A 16,361-nucleotide genomic window follows, 5' to 3' on the forward strand; every position below is an offset into this window, starting at 1 on the left:
TTCCACCACAAACTGGAAGTACGTTAAAATGCACAAAAAATAGGAAAAATGGGCTACCTCTTTGAAAAACGCCAAAACTGTTATTATTATTAGGTTTTTTGATTCAGCTCTGCATGTTTCTGAAAGCTGGGAAGAAGGTGACTTTAGTACAGCAAACCTTCTGTTGATCCCATTTGTATGAAAAAAGACATTTTATCCAGAGCACTTTTTTCTATTATTCCCAAAAATCTCAACATTTACTGATATTTTGGCTATTTTCTTGGTCACCTTCAGGGGAATCCACAAACTCTGGGTACATTTACCATCCTCAGGATATTCGAAAAAAGGACACACATTTGGCATGGATACCTTATATGGACAAAAAGATATGGAGGCCTAAACTTGAACTACCCCAAATAGCCAAAAAAGGGCTCAGGAAAAACAAAAAAGAGACATAATATTATCCCTATAACATTATGTGGTCATTCTTTCATACTTTGTGAACCCGAGTGGCATGATTTAATTGGTTAACATATGCTACTTAATTCCATCTCCCAGAGGAGTAGTGCTTTGGGAATTATTCAGAAGATGAGGACTCTGGGGAAAGATGTATTTACTAGATGAAAGCTGTACCTTCGATAACAATATTTCTAGTGGATGCATTGTTTTCCCGCAAGTTCCTGAGCACCTACCCTCTTTCCTGATGTGCTAATGTCAAGATTAAAAAAGAACCCAATAAATGCAAACATGCCATGTGCTCTGTTTGTCTCTTCTGTGGCTCTCTCAGTTATTCTTTGATGGGTTGCTGGATAATTATCAGGAACTGACATCAGTGTGCTGGTTGGTTCATGATGTATCTTGGTGACGTCACCCAGAAATTGAATTATGGCTGACGTTGGTGGGACTGTAGAGCGATTGCTGGGGAAACATATTCCAGACCAATCTGAAGCCTGGAAGGAGTATTATTAAGGTGAAAAATCTGTGGGAAGATTGTGTATCCACCAGAAATATTATTATAGAAGTTAAGTAACTATTTTTTCTGTTTTAGTTATTTATGCTTTATGTATACATTTGAATTCCATAAATGTTTAAATGCATATTTAGGAATACTTCTTGATATCTAGACCATGTTGTTCAGCAACTGCAGTGGTGACTTGGAGAAAACATGATTAGGTTTGACGGACTGTCTAGATAATGAACTCATCACAAAAGGACATAACTCCAGGTTCTATGGGGTGCATCGATTGCAGCATATGAGTTGGCCAACAATCATTAAGTCGTTTATTTATTATGTAATGCCCTAATTTAACAATTAAACTTAATATATATTGAAAGTATCTTAATGTCACAATCCTACAGGTACATAGTAACTCCCCCAATCGTGCAGTAAAATGAATCACCAAAATTGCTAGATACTACAAAACTGTGTGTGACATGTGAACTTGTAAGAATTGATTTCTAGTGCACATGCCTCTGTACTCCAAAGACTTCATGCATAGATCAATCAGTGGCTGTCTAATATATGTGTAGAAGTAAGAGTTGTTGCTTTAACTATGACTCTGGTATAGTTTTACAAGGTTTGCTTTCCCACCCACAGGTGTACTTAGCTCAATGCATCAGCGTTGAAAGTGAAAGGTTATTGTAGTCCCACAGAACCTCACCCAATACATAGTTAAAGTGAAAATATTGCTTTTGGGGTTACTAACAATCCCTGTAAAAGGATCAGGGCCACCGTGGTAACAGTTAACTTATTTCATTCTTCACAGTTTCAACAACAAAGCACTAAGAAGAACAAACACTTTTTAACTAAAAGCATTTATTACAGCAGGTCGAATCTGTTTCTTAGTACATGTAAAATAATCACACAGGATATCATAACAACAGCAAAAAGGCACATTATAAACAACGAAGATAAAATAAACATTTCGAAGATGGTTACAATGTCATCTAAAAGCCTCACACCCTAATATCTGCCTCTACTCACTAACCTAGGAAAGCATGTAGTAGAGTAACTTGCGGTCTAGATTTTCTTAGGGGGAAAGCGGTGCACAACATACCTTGTTGACAGCTCAGGCTATTGTTTTTGGAAGAGCAGTTGTAAAAGCATTCCTTGCAAACGTGCTGCTGTAGCAGCCTCCATCGGGTACTCGGTTCTTATCCGTGTCGGGTAAGATGTATCAACTTCTCTGAGTACTGGCAGTAGCCAAGATCGTCATGGATAATACCTTGCAGTAAATTTTTGGGCGAAGGGCCTCTCTACCAAAGGAGTTGAGTGGTGGTCCTTTAATACTAAATATTATCAGGGATGAAAACACATTAGGAACGCCAGAGAATGGATCATAGATAAATCTTTAAGAAAATGGGAGACAAGGAGACGTCGATGCGGACTACACCTCTTTGATGATTTGTCAAAGGATGTTTCTGGATGTCCCTGACATATTAATAAGGGAAAAGTTGTTCCAGACCGGGTGTCGCATCAGGTGTTATATCTAGGTCATTATCGGAATGACTTAACACTTTCTCAGTTCTACGAATGATGAGGGTGGACAGCATTTGTATTATTATTGAGACAGATATGGCAGTGAATTGGCAGAATTTAGGAGATTTGTCCGAGATGGAGTTGGGGGCCTGACCGGCATGAAGTCAGAGCTTAGGGACTTCATGCTAGAGTAAGAGTAATGAGGCAAATATAAGTGGAAGTACGAATGGAAAATATATATATATTTTTAAAACCTTTATTTTTAAGTTCTTCATAACAAACAACAGCAGTAATATTAGGACTCTCTAAAATACATAATGTGGCTTGATAAAGGCTTGATAAGTTGCACAAACAGGTAGCCAATCAGCTTACGAATGGAAAATATATTGAGAGGAAGCACTGTTTTAATATTTGATTGTGGTTTTTGGTAGGCTGTGAAGAGATTCATGAAGCAGGAGTGCAAATGCCATGGAGTGAGTGGATCGTGCTCTATGAGGACATGCTGGCAAGCTATGGCAGACTTCCGAAAAACAGGGGACTACCTATGGAAGAAATACAATGGAGCCATTCAGGTGGCGATGAATCAAGCTGGTACTGGCTTCACCGTGGCGAATAGGAGATTCAAGAAGCCAACCATGAACGATTTGGTGTATTTTGAGAGCTCACCTGACTACTGTATTAGGGATCGAAATGCAGGTATTTCCTAAAAACTCGTTTATCGAAATTGTATAAAGTTATTGTTTGTGAGAATAAAGACACACATATTGCACCTAGTTATAAATTGTGTTTGTTTCCATACAAGAGTAAGCTATTGATCAGCGCTTGGACAGCTGCTCAAAAATGGTTAGATTTTAATCCAAGTTGTTCTGTTGATTTTCAGTCTGAGTTTGAGCTAATGTCAACCCTTCATTGCTCTTACTTGTCTAGCCTCAATTCAAAGATGATTGATTTTTTACTTTTAGGCACTGTGCTGTGTTTAAAACATTAATTGTAGTCTTACCTGGAGTCTTAACATACGACCTCTTTTGTCCTGACTGATGACAATCTTACCCGGTGGGCAAAGTCACCCCTTAATGTTCTGGTTCTTGCGCTATTCACGATGATTGCCCTGACACCCTTGCTGTATACATTGCAAAATTATCCTATGCTTCTGACGTAGCTCTGGTGGCGCAACTTGCATGCCAAAATCCAGGCCTTTTTATGGTTAAATCACCGTCCTTGTATTGCCTATGGGAAAAACACTCAGTCCACGGGGAATTGGTGATGGCGGGCGTGTGCCACTGCCTCTACTACTGAGTGGCTTAGCTGGTGCTGGTCAATAACTGGCTGAATGGGGCCTGGAGGTACCCAGCCTTCTGTCTGGAGGTGGCCAGGTTAGGCCTAGGTACGATTAGCGGGCTGCTGTATGGTAGTCCCAGCCCCTCGCCCCTCCATGAACTCACAAGGGTGGTTCTCTTGACCTGGCATTTGGCATTATGGTGGACTGCTTGGGGTCGGCGGATCACACTTGCGACTCCCCTCTGGGCAGGCAGTTAGTTGGGTCATGCCTCCTTCCATCCGGGTCCGGTGGTTGGGACAAGATAGGGGTTTCTGCAGTAGGAGATGTCTGAGAGGGGCACACCTTAAGTCCTATCAGGTGTTGCAGGAAGAGTTTGACCTGCTCAGGTCTCAGTTCTTCATGTACATTTAGCTGCGCCACGTGCTGTAGCAGCACCGCGACTCCCTTAGGGATGTTCCCGAATTGGAAATCCTTATGCGACCCATTGTGGCGAAGAGGATTATGCTGATTTATACATCCCTCGTAATTCATTCACATAATTCGTTCCCCAGATCTAATATTTCCCCTCAGGGCTCGGTGGGAACAATGGATGTTCAGGGACCCTGGAAGCATTGCCCCTAGGGTGCAGGTCATCTCTTCGAGGCTCCGACTCATCAAACTCTCAACTAATTGCACGTGACCTGTGAGACTTCAGTGCAGCTTAGGTGTGTGGGAGCGCTAGAGTCACCGGGGTGTTGGCGATGTTCCGAGTTCCCGGCTCATTTTTATCCTATGGTGTGGGAATGTCCAATGATCACTGGGTATTGGGGTACGTTACTTGACACATTGTCCATAATTGGGGATCTGACTTTGGTGAGGATCAGGGTGACGTTGTAGAAGAGATACAATGCTAAGTGGTGGCGGTTAGCATCCCCCGGTGGCTCCCAGGAGGCAGGCGATGGACTGGTGTGCCACAAAGGAGAGAGCACTATATCTAGCTTGGGAATTCCCCCAAAAAAAGAAGGTGTGGGGAAACGGTCGGAATTTCATGGATTGTAATGAAATGTATGATTCTGTATGGGGTGACAATGTACAAAAGCTGGTTTCCTTCCTTATTTTGGCCTGTGGAAATGTTGTGGGGTGCTATGTGCTTTAAAATCAATAAAATTCAGTTTGTAAAAAATAATGTAGAGAATTATCCAGCTCAATAAGTGCCTGTCAGCCAAAGGAGAACCCTTGAACGGAATTACTAATAGTATGGCGAGTCATATTAAACAATAATGTTAATCTTCTTTGTAACCTAAGAGACTGTAGTCCATATAATCATTCAGTTCATCAAATTTTGTGGAATCACAGAAGCCGTCATGGGAATTCACTCCGGTAATACTCCTAGTCCCAAAGGCTTCCCAATAGAAACTTTAAAGTATTTGCGTCCCTCGTAAGCCCTTATCAGTTATCCCAAATTAATGAAGCTAACCAACATGGTAGTCTACCCAAAGAGTTAAGTTGGGCAACAATAGTTATCCCGAACCAGAGAAGGGCTTAGAGAACTAGCTGACAAAAGTTATTACACTGTGACCTAAATGGTTTTAAGACAGGCCTTAAACGCTTACGCCCAACTTAGCCTTAAACGCTTACGCCCAAACCTGAACACGGCATCAAAGTTTATACTGGTTTAACCTCCGTTGCTGTGTAGTCCGTTCCACCTTACAGCCCACCTGCCTGATCTTGTTCTGGAAGGTTCCTTCTCTTCCCACATGACCTTAAGAATCTCAGTCATGGACCTGCGTCACCACGCTGATGTTACAACATTCACCCTTTCTCCCGGCTCACTAACCATCTCTCCTCTCAGACAGCAGTCCTTGTCTTCATATTCAGCCCAATTCTCTGTCCTCCTGATCACAGATATGTGTTAGTGGCAAATTATTCGTATTACTAAATTGTTGGCAGACATTTTTTATATATTCTGGAAAGCGCGTCAAGCGTCCTCCCACATTCATACACTTCTCAAGGAGAAAGCTGTTAAAACTGGAGATGGAGGTATGTCACAAAAGTTGGAAAAGTAATAAAGTAGGCAAGGGGAAGTGCATTTTGGGGAACTTTTCAAACTACATTTTCCAAACGGACATGGACTAAGTAAAGCTTTTTTCAGTCCCGAAAGAGGAGGTAAAGCAAACTTGTAAGGAGCTACTTTCACCTAAAGGCTAATGGGAGTGTGTTGAAGAGCCTCGAAGCCAGCAGTGGGCACTGCCTTTGCACTGACAAATAATTCAAGAGCCGTATGCCTCTGAAGATCTCTTCTGAAAGTCTCACCTCAACCATGCTAAGCGCTCATGGCTGATGAGAAACATCTACGAGGTCTCCGAAAGGATTTTAAGGCGAAGCGCAATATGATTTTAAAGTACCAACCAGTGATAGGCAAGCAAGAGGTCAGCAGAAGAGACCACTATTGTGGTAGGAACAATCTGTCCTGGACTTTCACAAGCAAGCAGGAATGTGATGAACACGAAGACACAACAAATACGCAAAGTATAAGCAGCTTAAAAACATGATTGCTTTCCATTAGCTATGGTTCGCTCGCCACCGAACAATAGGCGAGCCTGACGTGACTCGTGTGGGCACAGAAGGTATAACTCATATGGCTGTAGATCCGGTTAATATTTCCACGATGATAATTGGACTCTGCTGCACTTTAGGTCTGTAACTCGAACCAGGTTGGCTGTGGTTTTTAGCACGACAAGTAAGTATTCGGCCAGCCACAGGGTGGTCCCAGGACCATTTGTTTTCGAAGGTCAACCTGGGAATTTGTGAAAAGCAGAACCAATCGCTCAGTGCGCCTGCTACATGCTACAGGGGGCGTTTCAATGGGGCCCTCTCGGCCCTGCAAAGCGCGGCTCCGCCGATGCCTTTTCAATATGACGTGCTGTGTCGTAAAAAAGGGCTCCTGGTCAGCGTTCGGTGTATACCTTCGAGTAGTGTCGATAAAATAGTGAATATTTGATGACTTTCATTCAGAAAATCATACCGCGAGTCCATAGGTTTTCAGCGTACAGTAGCTGTAGTTTTTTCCGTAGCTTAACATTTCAGCAAATGATAGCAGGTTGAGGTAGTTTTATTATTTTTCATGTCGTTTTTTTCAGTTGTGCCGAGTAGTTTAGGACGGATTCCCACATACGGAAATATATCCCATGGTGAATTTTTTTGTAGCTAGACTGTGTTTATCGTCCGATGCACTTTACACCTACTAGTGGAATCGTATTTTGAAAACTGTATCCTTAGCTCAAAGGGCAGTCGGTGTTCTCTGCCCTGCTGAGGAAAAAAGCCCCTCATGTAATAGGCAGGCTTGATACTTGTTGCAATAACCACACCTTTAAGAGATGGCTGCCCTTGACTGCAAGGAGACCCGCTCCCATGGAAATGGAGGTCTCTATCTCCTTTACCCTTGTGCATGCTTCCATTGCCGAAGGATGACTGCTGTAGCAAAGGGGGTTTTCGCATTTAGGACATGAGGGCCTATGTGCACCGGGAAACTGCTCACATTGAACATTCAAAGGTACTGAAAAGCCCAAGGTGCCAGGCAATGAGCTTGCCCTTCAAGGAGCCCAATGTGAGGGCACATGAAGGCGGCCTTCACTCCCTTCGGAGACGCACCAAGGGGTGCACGTGCACATAACCTTGCAGTACAACCACAGCAGCAGCCCGAAGCCGCTGTGAAAAGGTGCACTTAAGTAGGCCAGCAAGACTTTTGAATCATATTATGTCTTCTGCCTTCCGTCTCCAAGGACGTCCACCAGGAGGCCCCACAAGTAGGTCAGGACTGATGTTCTATGCTGTATATATGGCCACTGTCAAGTGCCCCAGATGACATCACCCTGCTGCTGCAAGGCCGCAATCAACTCCTTAGCCAGTGCTCAATGCAGCACAACATGTGTCTCCTGGCGAGTGCGGTGGAAAACATTGCTCTGCTGCCGGAATAGCACACAAGCAGCTCAGAAGCTATCACTTCATACAGCTTCTGCCTTCCTTATGTAGAACCATCTTGAAGGCGCCTGTTCCTGACCTACCTCAAATGACGAGTCCAGCAATTGTACTTACTTGCACCCTAGCACCAAGGTGACTGTGTGAGGGCTGGAGGCCGTAGCATCATCTTGGCAGTAGGTTTCCTGCCAAGTGCCTCGGTGCCCTTCCATGTGCCCACTCCCCCTCTGGTAGCCCCCATGAGCCTGAATGCAGTGCAGCCTCACCAGCCTGACTGCTTCACCAGTACCTTTCTGGGCCTGCCTGCTCCTTCTCCCCTGAAGACGCTTAGACCCACCAGGTCATCCTATGGCCCCCTCTCTCTCTCTTTCTCCTGCTCCACAGGCTAATGTCACAGGTTCTGCATGGTCAGGGTGTCGCAGGATGAGCTTTGAAGACATTTGGCCAGGTCACTGGTGCTGCATCAACAAGATCCTGCTCAAGCAACCCCACACTGGCCCCAGATGCCAGCCACCACCCACTGGTGCATTTGTTCTGGGAGTGTTGTTGAGAGGATTATGCTGACACCCCATGCACCAGAACTGTTCCTTGGACATCTTAGTCGATTTCCTTTCCTACCACAGGTAAATGAAGTAAACCCTGCTGCCAAACAAACTCCCCACTCTCTGACTCACCAACCAGACATATTCCTTACATGCTTCCAGCCTTTGATTTCTTGAACTCCATATCATACTTCATTCCATACACCACACTCCCAGCACCAACACCTCACTCAGACTCCAGTTGCTACTTCATCTGCCATGCTCTTTCACCCTCACTCATGACCCCCACCCCTCATGTGCCTTCCACCATTCTCTCTTATTTACAGTTGTTCCCTGTAAGAAATTGGAATACTGGTAGCTTGGCACAGTGCAGTCAGGCTTAACTTAAAGGCAATGTGTAAGGTATTTGTGCAACTCTTCAAACAATAACAACATGAAAACACTACACAAGAAGAATCCCACACCAGATTATGAGAATAATATTTAAATAAATAAATCTGATGAAGACATCTAGCTGCAGATTCCTTACCTTTGAATTCCCAGGTGTTAAACTGGATCCGGAAGATTTTTCTTCGAGCAGTTACCCTGCGCGCCAGTAGGTAATGTTGGTCTGCTCCACGTGGCGTCGTCTGCACCGGAAGTGACGGCAGAATCACCAATATAAGCGCCACCTCGGCACGCTGACTTCAGTTCTTTTCTTTCTGCCCCTGCCAAACGCTGATCGGTGAAGAGAGCTACCCTTTGTCGTTTTTGTTAAAGGATTCTTTTTTTTCCGACTTTTGTCGACCCCTTTTTTTTCAGTGTGTAGGATTCATGTAATTGTGGAAAACAGGTTTTGCCGGTCACCGCGCCATGTTGGTGACTGACCCACATTTGCTTGGAGCACGACCGCGACTTCAAGTCGTGCTCTGAGTGCCAGGCCATGGCACCGAAGTCTATGAGGGAGCGGTCCCTGAAGCTGCCTGGGGCCCGGCAGGCGACGCCACGCACTACTCCTCGGAGATCTCGGCCCCGGTTGAGAGGAAGGTACTGGAACTGCTTCAAGAGTCCAAAGTACTCTTTGTCCCCCTTGAGATCATTGGGACACCCCGGTAAGAGACACAAAAAGCACAAGAAGTTGATCCGAGTTTCGACTTCTCCCTGCCCGTCAGCCAATGCGATGGAGGAGCATCAGCATTTGAGGCTCTGTTCTCCCGAAACTGCACCTGGGCTGACTCTGCGCCTCCCTGCTTTTCCGGGAGCCAGAGCGACCCCGATCAAATGAAAGAATTTTATGAGGCCATGCTCCTCATTATTAAGAAGCCATGACCCCTCCGGTATGCCTTTGAGCCCTGTGGGGCTTGGAAGAAGAATGGGTGGGGTCACTGGACCCTTTAAAATATCAGCACTATGATCAGGAGATGGACTGATATGAGGAATTGGCTGAGGCCAGCGGACTGGATACCTCTCCAGATACAGGCATGCTTTCCCCCCTACCATGGCTATGGAGGAGAGAGCACCTTATGCAATGGTGGTGCAGAGGGAGGCTGAGGTCCTTGACCTTCAGCTACCCTCAGAGGGGGTCAAGACTAACATCTTGACAGAGGCGCTACAGCCAGGAGCTTCCTCCTCAGAACCCTTGCTACACTTTAATGAAGCCCTCACAGACTTCCTACTGGGGACCTGGGGCTCATGTGTACAGGACGATTGCCTGCCGCCAACACCCTGCCCCGGGTGATCCAAACTTCTTCACTACCCACCCTAGAGAGCTTAGTAGTTCAATACTCTACTTCCTATGGCACATTCCCTGCAACTCCCCCATACAGGGAATCCAAGAGGCTGTACAGTTGGGGCTAGAATATTGTTTCTTCCTCCAGCCTTGCATTGCGGTCCATTAACACTGCATGCTTACTGCGCCGTTATTCCTACTGTCTGTAGGAAATAGTTGCGCAAGTGCTGCCACAGGTCCCGGAGGAGGCCCACGGCAACTTCTCCCAAGCAGTATCAGACAAGAGAGACAAAGCAAAGTTCTCGCTTAGATGTGGTTTAGACACCCCTACTCGCTGGGCAGAGCGATTTCTTCAATGGAGGCTGTCAGATACATGCCTGGCTGAGAACATCTGGCTTTTCAGGGGATGTCCAGGTTTCACTCATGAACATGCCCTTTTGATGGCACCTGTCTCTTCGAAGACGAGGCAGACTCGGTGTTGGAGCGCTTTAAGGACTCGTGGGCTATGACCAAGTCCTTGGGCCTCTCAGCTGCCCACTGTCATCCCCAGGCTGCCTTTCGCTCCTTTCGTGGCTATGGAAGGAGCTTTCAACTGTGCCAGCAAGCAGCGCAAGTTCCACAACTCCTGCATCGACAAAGGTGTGGTTCGTACTGACCATGTGAGTTGGATAGCCAGAGGTCCAGTCAAACCACCACCCCCTTGGCAGCTTCAGCCTCCTAGTCTCGTCCTTCAAGACCATGGGCATCCAGTTGGTGGCAGGATCAGCCCTCACCTCCACCACTGGCAAAACATTAATCAGACAGGTGGCTCTTCCAGATCATCTGGAGGGGCTACTCCCTCCACTTTGACACCTACCCTCCTTTCATGCCTACAACCTACAATTGGCTGATGGAGGATCATTTACTTTTGCTCCTGGAAGAAGACATGGCTCTCTTGGTCAACAGAGCCATAGAGAAGGTTCCGGTGCCAGAAGTAGGCTGTAGTTGCACTTCCAACTACTTTCTGGTCCCAAAAAAGGACAAGGGCCTTCGTCCTATCCTAGACCTACAAGCCCTCAACTACTTCCTCAAAAAGGATAAATCTAAGATGCTCATATTGGCTCAGATCCTTTCTGCCCTGGACCCGGTAGACTGAATGGTAGCGGTGGACTTACAGGACACCTGTTTTCACATCCCTCTTCTGCCTGCTTATCTGCGCTGCTTGCGGTTTATGGTAGACCACAAGTACTTTCAGTTCCATGGCTCCCCTTTGGCATTACAAGCACCCCTTTGGTGCTCACCACGGTGATGGCGGTGGTCGCAGCTCATGTGCGCAGATCAGGGGTGCCAGTCTTCCCCTATCTCGACGACTGGCTGCTGAAGACAGGCTCACCCCAGGCCGTAGTCTCCCACCTCCAGACTACAGTGAACCTCTTGCATTCACTGGGGTTCACTATCAACGTGCCAAAGTCGCACCTGACTACACCTCAGACTCTCCCTTTCATCAGAGCCCTTCTGGACAGAGTGCAGATTTGGGCCTTTCCTCCTGAGCAGCGAGTCCAGGATATTCAAGCTATGATACCAATGTTTCAGCCGCTAGCCTGGATTTTGATGAGAATGATTCTAAGTCTGTTGGGCCTCATGGCCTCCGGCATCCTGCTAGTAACACATACCAGATGGTGCATGAGGGCTCTGCAGTGGGACCTGAAGTTCCAATGGGCGCAGCAACAGGGGTATCTCTCTGATATGGTCCAGATCTCTAAGGGAACTGCACGAGACCTGCAGTGGTGGCTCACGAACTGTGATGGGGTCTGAGGCAGACCCCTGTCACTTACCCAACCGGATCTCACAGTAGTGACAGATGCATCACTCCTGTGATGGGGCGGCTATATGGGAGAGGTTGAGATCAGAGAACTCTGGTCTCCGGCGAAATCTGGACTCCACATCAACATGCTGGAGCTCCGAGCGATCCAATTAGCATTGAAAGCCTTTCTACGCACCATCAAGGGAAGGGTAGTTCAAGTGTTCACAGATAACACCACCGCCATAATGTACTGTAACGAACAGGATGGAGTGGGGTTGTGAACACTTTGTCAAGAGGCCCTGCCTCTTTGGACATGGCTGGAACAGCAGGGCATTTCCCTGGTGGTTCAACACCTGGCAGGTTCCCTGAATGCCAGGGTGGGCAAACTCAGCCGTTGATGCCTAGCGGATCACAAGTGGCTTCTCCATCCGGATGTAGCGCAAGGTCTCTTTCAGCAGTGGAAAGAGCCTTGGTTAGATCTGTTTGCTTCCACGGAGAACGCGCAATGTCAGCAGTTTTGCCCACTGGAGTTTCCAAGGCGGAGATGTTTTTCATCTCAAGTGGAGATCAGTCCTCCTGTACGCCTTTTCTCCCATACCACTCCTGCCCAGAGTTCTCAAGAACATCAGGAACGACTGGGCTTAAGTCATCCTTGTGGCTCTGGACTGGGCATGGAGAGTCTGGTATCCTGAGCTTCTATAAATGAGCATCGATCATTAGATCAGGCTACTCCTTCAGGAGGATCTTCTATCGCTGCAGGGGAGGGTCCTGCACCCCAACCTGTCAACTCTCTACCTCCTTGTGTGGAGATTTAGCGGCAGAAGTTGATGGCTTTTGACCTTTCTCCCAAAGTTTGTAATGCTATTCTGGCAGCCAGGCGTACCTCCACCACAAACTGTGAACGACTGCCGATGGAAGAAATTTGTAATATATTGTACAGAAAAGTCTATTGACCCTCTTTCTGCTTCCCTTCTGATGTTTTGCTTTTTATTTTGACCCTTTCCCAGCAGGGCTGTGCTCTGGGCACCCTGAAAGGGTATCTTTCTGCTTTGTCTGCTTTCCTGAGGCTGCTTGACAAACCCTCTTTATTTAAGTCACCTTAGATTTCTGAAAGGCGTTGTACATATGTTCCCACCTTCCCCTTTCATTATGCCTCAGTGAGATCTTAATTTGGTTTTCACCTTCCTGATATGTGCTTGTTTCGAGCCCCTGTATAGTTTGCCCCTCTGGCTGCTCACCATCAAAACAGCCTTTTTAGTCGCAATTTATCTGCCAGGAGGGTGAGTGAGGAGCAGGCTTTTATAGTCCAAGCCTTCTAGCTTGACAATCTTCCCTGAAAAGTCGGTGCTTTGCACTAGGGCCTTTTTCCTACCGAAAGTGGGAACACCATTCCATGTGGGAAAATCTGTCAATTTGCCCACTTTCTATGCTCCTCCGCATCCTTCTAACAAAGAGGAGCGACCACCAATGTTCCCTCTAATTTCTTTTCTCTGTGTGCTGCAGTGTAGGGTCTATGTGCGCTGCAGCCATGGCTATGTGCGCCAGGAACAAGACCACGCTTGTGCACAGCGCCAAATATCACTCCCAACTTTTGGTTACAAAACTGAAAAGACAGTGCATTTCCACACATACAACCCATGTTAGGGGGCTTAAGGCAGATTTGCAATTTGGATACACACGCCGTGACAATAATGGAGTAATGGAGAAATTGGTAAGAGAGGGACAGAAAGAGAAAGGCAGTCAGAGGATTTGCAAAGTTAATAATAGGTATGATCAGGGCTTTAAGTGGGCCGGGTCTCACCAGTGCTGAGCATAAGCAGTTTTTTTAAAGGGGGCCTCAAACCGGGTCTCTAGCAGGCTCTGTTTTGTGCCCTGGCACAGGTGGTCCATTTTTTTTTCAGACTGCAGTGAGAGTAGGCACATCGATGCTGCTCCCACTGCTCACTTTTCACTAGTAGAGAAGTTAGGGCATGACGTCGTGCCAGGTGAGCCTTGTAGGGGAAGGGAAATCCTTTAAAGAGAGTCCTTTTCCCTCTGGATTTCCCTTCTTTTTTTTAAACTCAGACACAGCAACATTGTTGTGGTGTCACCAGGGCTTTAAGTTCAAGCTTTTTCAATATTATATACAAGCCATAGTTGCTGCTTATTTATCTTATGCAAATAACAACCATTGACAAAGCTAATAGTCCTGACTTGTAGGTATAATGTTACTACTTGTATCATATATCTGGATGCAATGACAGAAACAGCAAAATACAAGTCGGGTGGTGCACTATGCTAAAAGTACAGATTTTTAGCTTATGTGTCTTAAAGCTAAGCCCTTGATTACACTGGCCACCCCCATTGCGAGACCGCCCCCCCCCCCCCCCCCCCCCTGTTTCTTCATCCCACTTAAAGCCCTGTGTATGATGTTACTTGTTGTATCATATATCTGGATGCAATGACTGAAACAGGAAAATTCAAGTCAGGTGGCTACTCTGCCAAGAACAGAAAAGTGTAAATCACCCCTCAGCTGCGCTCTATTAAGAAGAGAAATTTAGCAAGTCTACAAACACGACGTGTGTTTTACACACCGTGTTTGTAGAGTGCTGCATTTCTTTTCTTAATAGAGCGCAGCTGAAGTCAGACAATCACCCCGCAGCCCAGCTCTGTTAAGAAGAGAAATTCAGCAAGTCTACATAAATAGCGAGAACTTTAGATGCCGTGTTTGTAAACTTGCTGAATTTCTTTTGTTACATAAGCATGGCTCTGGGCTGATTGTGTGCTTTTGTATAAGTATTCATGTTAATCGCAGCTCCTGACGGCCCTGCAATTAACATGAATTGTTAACAAAAGCACACAGTAGGCACCGCAGCTGTGCTCTACATATAAAAGAAGATACCAAGTGCCCAAGACTTTCCTGCCGATTCCTCTGGCAGGAAACACCTGTTTTTCGTGCCGCTCGCTTGTTAAAAGGAGCGGCGCGAACGCTCTAGCTGGATGTGCTGTGTGTGTGCGCGCTCCACACACAGCACTGCGCGCTACAGGTAATAGAGGTGCGCACGAGCGCACGCGCGCACCTTATTGGGAACAGTGGCGATCACCACCTGGACCCAAAAAGAGTGTTTTCATTCTACCTTGACCACACAAAAGAGTTCCAAGTGGACAACCAACTCTTTGTGGGGTATGTTGGCACGGAGAAAGGTCGGGCGGTACAGAAATGGACCATCTCTTGATGGGTCATTCTCTGCATCAAGATCTGCTATGTACTGGCAGAGAAGCAGCCTCTTGAAAGCTTAAGAGCTCATTCCATTAAAGCTAAGGCTGGGACCACTGAGTTAGCACGTGGAGTCCCAGTCCTGGATATCTGCCAGGCAGCAACGTGGGTATTCCTGCACACTTTTACCAAGCATTACTGCCTGCACAGTCAGGTCCATAGGGACAGCCATTTTGCCTTTTCGGTTCTGCCGGACTTTTAATCTGAAATTTGACCGCAATCCCTCCTTTGGGGCTGATATTGCTTGGGTATCTATTCAAAGGTAAGGAATCTGTGGCTAGATGTCTCCATCAGATGAACAAGTTACTTACCTTCGGTAACACCCTATCTGGTAAAGACAATATCTAGCTGCAGATTCCTTACCGACTCACCCTTCCTCCCTGCACTGCAGACAGGTTTCTAGGGCCAGGGCTGATCCTTGTCAGGACCCTAGTTTTCAAACACGCCGATGTCAGTACACTTCATGGCTCCACACTTCTGGTGTGTGAAGTCGTGAAAAATAACTGACATCAGCACACCAAGGTGGCGCCTAAATAGGTGACGCAGATGATGCCACATGGAACTGACCGATGCCCCCCATCAGCATGCAGGAGTACTGCTTGAAGAAAATTCTTCCGGATCCAGTCGTCTGACGCCTGGGGTATTCAAAGGTAAGGAATCTACGGTCTATATCCAAAAAAGCATTACTGAAGGTAAATAACTTGTCCAATAAAGGCCAAAACAACAACAATCTAATTAGTAGAACAGGAGATATGCAAGTCTACAATTTCTGGGAATATAGTGCCAAAAAGCACAAAGTGCCAACTGTGGTTATCTGATCATGCCGGCCCAGGGCAAAGTCACAAGTTCAGACCGAACACAATGGAGTGCAGGCCTGCTACAGGGACCCAGTTAGGCCCACTGATCGAGAGTACCTTAAATCATGGTTGCAGAGCGTTGCAAGGTCCCACCTCAAAGATGCTCTGCAGAGCCGAGGCAAAGCAATGTCTGGGTCGGGGATGCATAGCGCAGTGTCGGTTTTTGGGAGCTGTGTGGCTGCGATGCAAGGTTCTGTATCGCTGTTGAGGAGGCCATCAACGAGGGAATTTACGATGTGAAATCCAGCGTCAAGTATGCCTTGCACTCTAGATGGTTCCGAAGAGCCGTGAGGCTTGCATTGCGAAGTCCTGCTTCGCTGTCGAGGATGCCGTCAACGAGGGGCTTGTGATGCGAGGACCTGCGTTGAGAATGTGTCACGCAGCGGCAGTTCCGATGAGACTGCGAGGGCGATGCGAAGTCCTTGTGCTGGGAGAGTCCTTGCAGCGGAGGTTATGCATCAGTTGTGCTGAGGGTGGTGCTGTGCAGCAGAGAAGATGCATTGGGTATGCTGTATCCACAG

At 46.6% G+C, this 16,361-nt stretch overlaps 1 protein-coding gene across 1 annotated transcript in view; it reads left to right on the top strand.

Moving 5' to 3' along the window:
• The window catches only part of WNT2 (Wnt family member 2), a 338,610-nt gene that overhangs the window by 299,607 nt on the left and 22,642 nt on the right, over positions 1-16,361 (top strand). Inside the window, exon 4 of the mRNA XM_085653131.1 lies at positions 2,890-3,154. Coding sequence (XP_085509257.1) covers positions 2,890-3,154 — 265 coding nt within the window. The remainder of the gene's footprint in view (positions 1-2,889; positions 3,155-16,361) is intronic.

This window comes from Triturus cristatus, chromosome 4_1, assembly GCF_964204655.1.
Source record: "Triturus cristatus chromosome 4_1, aTriCri1.1, whole genome shotgun sequence".
Classification (NCBI taxonomy): Eukaryota; Metazoa; Chordata; class Amphibia; order Caudata; family Salamandridae; genus Triturus; species Triturus cristatus.